The sequence below is a fragment of the Ranitomeya variabilis genome, chromosome 2, assembly GCF_051348905.1.
Source record: "Ranitomeya variabilis isolate aRanVar5 chromosome 2, aRanVar5.hap1, whole genome shotgun sequence".
Taxonomy (NCBI): domain Eukaryota; kingdom Metazoa; phylum Chordata; class Amphibia; order Anura; family Dendrobatidae; genus Ranitomeya; species Ranitomeya variabilis.
This window is the reverse complement of record NC_135233.1, coordinates 92,052,304-92,059,678: the sequence shown is the minus strand read 5'-3', so window position 1 is coordinate 92,059,678 and position 7,375 is coordinate 92,052,304. Positions and strand designations below refer to the sequence as shown.

Here is a 7,375-nt window from a genome sequence, read left to right as displayed (position 1 = left end):
AAAAATCAAGTAAAAAAAACAGGCTTATATACCAAATTCAACTTGAAAATGCAGTGCTGCAGTGTAAAGGATAGGGGAGGAACAAAGCAGCAGCCCGAGCCTCTGAACCGACTCACACTCCCTGTACCCCATCGCAGCAGCGGTAAAGAGAGACCGAGCAGCCAATAGGGAAGAAACACACAGCCGTGACATACGTGTGACCGTACAGCTCCACTTCCATTGTCGTGACGGCGTATTCCACCACTCTGGTATCACTTTACACTCATAAGATGAACAGTAGAAATTAAAAACACAGGAGCCATAATATTTTAATCATCTTATGTCAACTTACAAGCGTTTTTAGTTTCCTTTATTTTACAAAAATAAATATACAATCTGCCAGGATTTAATACATAGATGTACAAGGCCATGATGTACTTGCAGTTCAATGAAACGCCCAGCTGTGGAGATGGAGAGGAACTATGTCCAACTCATATACCGAGATATAAAGCCAGTGTCTCCAGGACATGTGATTTTTCACTTTCAGGGTCATGAATTTACAAAGAGAGAATATGCTTTGTGGTTGTCCAAACTTAGTATTGTGCCAAAGATGAGGAGTCACTATGAACCAAAAAGATTAAAAAAAAAAAGCAGAAATGTAAGATACACAAGAGTGACTTATATAATCCTGGCCTGTAGGTCACTTCTCTTATATAATACAGCTCTGAATAAAATTAAGAGACCACTGCAAAATGTTCAGTTTGTCTGATTTTTCTCTTTATAGGTATATTTTTGAGTAAAATGTAAATTGTTAATTTATTCTATAAACTTCTGACAACATGTCTCCGAATTTCCAAGCAATAAATTTAGCATTTTTTCTCTGAAAAGGAAAAAAGGTCACAATTGAAAAAAAAAAAAAAACAGTGCTTTCAGAACTCAAATAATGCAAAGAAAACAAGTGCATAATCATTTAGAAACAACAACACTAATGTTTTAACTCAGGAAGAGTTCAGAGATCAATATTCTGTGGAATAACCGTGATTGTTAATCACAGCTTTCATGCATCTTGGCATGCTTGCCACACGTCTTTCACACTGATTCTGGCGCAAAAATGTAAGCAGTTCTTCTTTGTGTGATGGCTTGTGACTATCCATCATCCTCTTGATTACATTCCAGAGGTTTTCAATGGGGTTCAGGTCTGGAGATTGGGCTGTCCATGACAGGGTTTTGATGTGGTGGTCTCTTAATTTTTGTAAGAGCTGTATATTCAAGGCATGGATTTTGGTAATCTCAGCATCAACAGAGTATCCAAAAGAATGACAAGTTTTACAGGAGGTTGGTACAGTGTATACAAGATTGTTTTAACCCTTTAAACATTCAACCATGGACCATAGATAGGAACGAGTCTAGACCGGCTCTGCCCCTGGCCGGCTTTTCCCAGGGTCCAGATAAGGCCGGGAGACAGGGCTGGACTAGTCTGATCTTCAGCTACGGTATCCTTTCAAGAATATTATTTATAAAATGTCAGAGTTTATTAGAAAATAATACATATGGCTGTAATTGGGCAACCAGGCTGCAATTCATGCAGTCCACTGTTCGGGCTTCATGTTTCAACTGACAGGATCCCTTTAATAATCACCAATATGCCCTCCTATTGTAGCTTTGACAGTAATGTCATTCGCGCATCATTAGGCCACGTTCCCATGTAGAGAAAAAAAATAGTTTTTTTTCCCTCTATTTTTGTTCAGAAAATTTGCTGCATGTAAAGAGGTTGTTCATACATGGAGAAATTGTTGACAAAAGCTGCTGTTTATAGGATCTTAATGCTGTGTTATGCACACACCATTAGGATTTGGCTTTGCCTGCCAATTTTGGCGGACTTCGTATGACAGCAAGAATGCAATGTGTAACATTCTAATGTCTTGTGGCTGAGATCCTGTGACGACTGCTGGAATCGGCGAGGAAAGCTGAATCTTAATGGTGGGTGAATTACACATCGTTAGGATTCATAAAGCTGCAGCGTTTGCTGAAAATTTAAACAGGAATGGACAACACCAGTGTAATTACAGTGGATGAGTTTTCATTAAAACTCATACCCACCATACGTTTAAAGACACTGGTCAACTGTGTGTTATTTCTATATAGGCTTATCTGGGGGGGAAAAAGAACATTGCGTTTTTACGTACAGAATCCCCGAGGTACTGGACTAAAAAGACGCTGTGTCAAATCCTCAACAAAAATGCATAAAAAAAACACGTATCAAAACAATAGTCCGAGCAGATTACTAAGGCGTATTCTGCTGCAACCGACAGGCAGAAAAAACGCAGAAATGTTATACATGGGAACATAATCTTACACAGTGCTTCCCATTGTAATGGCCCATAACTCTAATCTCAGCTATTCAACACCTTGATTGCTACAGTCAATGTCTTGATCGGTTCATGGCACTCTGGGGATGTAGACTGGGAATAAGAAACGCCATATAATTCAGGCCAGAACTATGGAAGGACCCAAGGACTGTCCTAACACATAGTGTGCCCTAGCAAGAGGCTGTTCTGAAAGTCTGTTGTGTGATAATTCCCATTAAAAGTAATAGAAAGTATAATTAACCATGCATTTAGTACACATTAACCAGAGCTTACATACGTCCGTTGTCAGGGACGCCCCCTGAGGAAGTGCTTACGAAACGCGCGTCGGGGTAAAAGGAGCGGAGACACGGACGTTGCACACTATGTAAGTTCTGCTATTCATGGCCGGCTCTTATTTGACCTATAACAATTACGGCAATATGTAGAAGGTGACTATGGTTTTTACTATTTGTATGCCTTAAGGCAATAATAAATTGGACGGTCCCTTATACTTACTCACCTTTCAGTCATTGAGTATTGCAGGGCAGTGCTGCTGAGCTTGATGATAGGTATCAACTAAGCAGGTCCGGGATAGGAGTCAGCCTATTGATTAGCACAGGTGTTTTCAGCTTATGTCAGGTGTATTACCCGCTCCGTTACATTGGAGGTTTTTCATTTGGTTTAATAAATAATTGTTATTTTAATTGTATGAATTATTAATAAATATTACGGTATTATTAATTATAGCGCATTGTGTATGTGTTTCTTTGCTGTTTCATGGCATTTGGGAACTCTTTTGAATTGAATACCATGTGACAGTAGCTTCTTGTATTAGGCTGAAATGTACACCAGAAGCAGTTTAAACTTCAGGCTGATCAAGGCAGAAATCAAGTTGGCTGCATTCTGAAAGGGGTAGTCATTCATTTAGGGTACAGTGTGTTCCCCCATGGAACCAGGGCGTGGCGTACTAACCTTATACACAACTGTACACGGTGATCCACACCCAGTGGACATCCAGTTAGAATCCAGGATCCCATGCTATTTTTTGAGGTATGTTTTTTTCTTCAAAGCAAATGATTTCATCCCCAACTTTAATCTCCACGTCTTGATCCAGACTCAGACCACACTCCACCCCGGTTTTCACAGTCGGCACATCGTTCTTGTGGTGCTTCAGAGAAGTTAGTGATCCTGTAGAGGACAATATCACAGGAACGGTGGATCATTTGCCATCTGGAGTAACGTAATGCACAAGTTGTGTAAGTCTCACCTTCCCAGAGAACAGAGCTGTTCCGGACCAACTTAAACTTCAGCTTCTTCTCTAGAAAGCCCTTCTGTACCCTGCAGCCGGCCACCTGGACCGTCTTCTTCCCTACAGTGACATCGAACAGAGCCAGGACAGAAGCCTCACCTGAAGAAGAAAGACTCTAATGGCAGCATGGTCATCATTGGTCATGGTCATTGTTGCAGAAATCCGGCAGCGGGGCGATGCTGCGAGCCCTGGGCTTGGAGGAGGGGATGTCCTGGGAGTATTTTTCAAGAAAATGTTAGTTGTGCTAGTCAGGAGCATAATCCCCACTTTGCACATTGCTTTCCTGGCGGAGAGCTTCAAGAAAATGGCCACCAGAGGTGGCACATGAGCAGATTTAGATCTTAATCTGAGCATGCGCACCCTGTCTACCCAGCAGTATCGCCCCACTAGTGCCGCAGCCGGCTACCCTGCCTCCTGCAACCCCGCTGATGCCCCCCACCTCGCGGGAAAGCCAAATTTGGACTTAAAGACGGACCCCCATTTGACAGATTAACATTTTTTCCCCATTTTCCTCCTCAATATTTGGTCCAATGCACCTTATAGTCCGCAAAATATGGTCGCTTTCCACGGGCAGGTGCAAAACAGTCATTTCTGGGTCTTGCTCTGCCCAGTTTATTTTGAGGTCTGGGTGCAAATGTTCAATGTCTTTTTACTTATCTAGGTCAGGAATGAATACTAGAGGGGAAAAAAAAAAAAATAAGGGCGCATGTGTGAATCCAAACCACATACCTTTTACGACCTCTTCTGACAATTCTGGTAATGTGTTACTGATTTCTTCTTTCAAATCATCAAAGAGGTGGTAGATGACCTTGTGAAGTCGGATGGAGACTTCACTCTTGGCTGCAATTTGCTGCACGGATTTATTGGCATTAACATTGAATCCATAAATAGAAGCTTGTGCCAAGGAGACATAATGGAATCAGTGAGTTTAGATCATTCACACAATAAGATTTATACAATAACTTATAGCCGCTCTCCATAAAAAAAAAGATGGATGCAGTAAGATCAGGTCTGAACAAAGTTTTCTTACCGCTGAAAGTTTCTGCAAGGGCAACGTCACTCTCACTGATGTCCCCAATGCCAAAATGGACCAAATCCAGCTCACATTCTTGATCTGCATCATAGGTGTCCAACACACCGAGTATAGCTTCAACTGACCCATCCACATCACCTGAACAGAAAAAAGTAATGAAGTAAATGAGGTTTGCGACTTCCCATCTAATTTGTATTTAATAGATCAGTAGTGCACAGGAAAATAAGCTTTGCAATGTATCTCATCACAGGAATCTGCTGCTTTCTCCGCCAGAACGGACCTTTCATTCCTAATTTACAGGTAAAATCTGTATTCAGTGAGGACAGACTTTCCCCATGACGGAGATGGCAGTTGGTGCCGATAAGATTCTATGTGGAGGAGAGGGCAGAGGGGGAGGGAGGAGCTAGAGGCAGAGCTCCTCCCTCTTCTTCCTCTTTACATAGAATCGTATCAGTACCAGCTGCCATCTATCTCAGTAATGTGAAAAGTTGACTTCAATGAATACGGATTTTACCTGTGAAGTGATAAGTTTGAGAATGAAAGCGCTGTCCAGGAGGAGAAAGAAGCAATTTCTCTGATTAGATATATTACAAAGTTTCTCATTTTCATCTGTTCTATTGATTTATAAAATAAAGATTAAATATACAGTTACTCTTTAACCCCTTCACCCCCAGACCTGTTTTCACCTTCATGACCAGGCTAAATTTTACAATTCTGACCAGGGTCACTTTATGCGGTAATAACTCGAACGCTTCAAAAGATCCCACCAATTCGGACACTGTTTTTAAAGACATGTTGTACTTCATGATAGTGGTAACATTTTTTTCCACAAATAAACTGAAAGTTGTATTGAACAAAGTGGAAATTTGGCGAAAATTTGGCACTGTTATACTGATTAAAATGACACCTGGGTGATCCAGGTAAGGCTGGTTTCACACTTGCGTTTTGATCTGCAGCGTTTTTACCGAAAAAAAGCATGCGTTTTTTTCCCTGTTTAACATTAAAAACGCATGCGGTTTTTTTTACGCGTTTGGCCGCGTTTTACGACGCATGCGTTTTTTGCTGCATGCGTTCTTTTGCAGAAATGCAACATGTAGTAGTTTTCAGAGGCGTTTTTTTGCCGCAAAAAAACGCATGCGTTCATTTGCGTCAAAAAATACATTGATGTCTATGGAAATGCATGCGTTTTTGCGTACATGCGTTTGCTTGCGTTTTAAACGCCTGCGTTTTTATAGAAAAAAACAAGAATACACCCTGATAAGCCACCCCCAACCATCAGGGTGATAAAGGGATCCTAACCCTAACCCTACCCCTAGGGATCCTAACCCTAACCTTAACCCTACCCCTAACCCTAGGGATCCTAACCCTAACCTTAACCCTACCCCTAACAATATGACAGTGAATACTCTCCAAGTTTATATTTTTAGTACTCTATAGCAATACCGTATATCTTGGGGTGTCCACATTGAACAAAGCTTTTTATTAGAAGAATGTCCTGGTCTCCAGGTCAACATAATAGCCAATCCCTATGGATCCCTAGGATCCCTTGGGTTAGGGTTAGGGTTTGGATCCCTAGGGTTAGGGTTTGGATCCCTAGGGTTAGGGTTAGGATCCCTACGGTTAGGGTTTGGATCCCTAGGGTTATGGTTAGAGTTTGGATCCTTTATCACCTTGATGGTGGGGGGTGGCTTATCAGTGACCTGGTGACCAGGACATTCTTCTAATAAAAAGTTACCCCTAACCCTAACCCTAGGGATCCTAACCCTAACCCTAGCTAATTCTATTAATAGTGGGTTTTCTAGTTGATTTTGATGATTGGCAGCTGTCACACACTTCTCAGCATGTGTTTCAAAAACGCAAACGAAGGAAAAAACGCATGTAAACGTGTCAAAACGCCGCGTTTTTTTCTGCATGCAAAAACGCATGCGTCTAAAAAACTCAGCGTTTGCATGCGTTTTTTCACCACCTGCGTTTTTTTTTTACAAACGCTGCAGATCAAAACGCAAGTGTGAAACCAGCCTTAGATGTGTCTGTACCAGTGCTGCTGATGAAAATTCCAGGATATGGAGAAGTTCTTGAAGCGATTCGGAATCAGCAATTAAGTGAGTTCACTTCTAAGGTGTTCCTGGATTCCCAAAAAGGGACAACTATTTTTTTCGGTCTATCTTGCAAATGTGCAACTACATCAGGTGAACGCAATACTCCCTTATTTTGATCACATTTTGGTTACTAGGTAAGACCCCATTTTGCACTTTTTTATGCTCCCCAGCATCTCGACTACATAAAATGATACATTTGTTGATGAAATAAATCTTGTGGTTCTTTAACACCTTTCTGACATGTGGTGTAATAGTTCACACGTTGGACTTCCCCTTTTCTCCATGCGGTAGCCCGCACCTTTCCGGGCACATGACAGCTGACATGTGCCCACAACAGCTGCGGGTCGAATTGCGATCCACCTGCGGCTGTTAAGTAGTTAACCCCTTCACCCCCAAGGGTGGTTTGCACGTTAATGACCGGGCCAATTTTTACAATTCTGACCACTGTCCCTTTATGAGGCTATAACTCTGGAACGCTTTGACGGATCTTGGCGATTCTGACATTGTTTTCTCGTGACATATTGTACTTCATGTTAGTGGTAAAATTTATTCAATATAACTTGCGTTTATTTGTGAAAAAAATGGAAATTTTGCCAAAATTTTGAAA

The 7,375-nt window shown here is 41.5% G+C and overlaps 1 protein-coding gene across 5 annotated transcripts in view; it reads right to left on the bottom strand.

Moving 5' to 3' along the window:
- Nucleotides 1-292: 292 nt before the first annotated feature.
- Nucleotides 293-7,375, bottom strand: part of MTIF2 (mitochondrial translational initiation factor 2) — a 48,095-nt gene continuing 41,012 nt past the window's right edge. For all 5 annotated transcript variants that reach the window (XM_077282681.1, XM_077282683.1, XM_077282679.1 and 2 more), the window contains 5 exons: nucleotides 4,667-4,807; nucleotides 4,366-4,530; nucleotides 3,595-3,735; nucleotides 3,300-3,515; nucleotides 293-600 (listed from right to left, as the gene is read on the bottom strand). In XM_077282681.1, coding sequence (XP_077138796.1) covers nucleotides 3,346-3,515; nucleotides 3,595-3,735; nucleotides 4,366-4,530; nucleotides 4,667-4,807 — 617 coding nt within the window. In that variant the 3' untranslated portion in view covers nucleotides 293-600; nucleotides 3,300-3,345. The remainder of the gene's footprint in view (nucleotides 601-3,299; nucleotides 3,516-3,594; nucleotides 3,736-4,365; nucleotides 4,531-4,666; nucleotides 4,808-7,375) is intronic.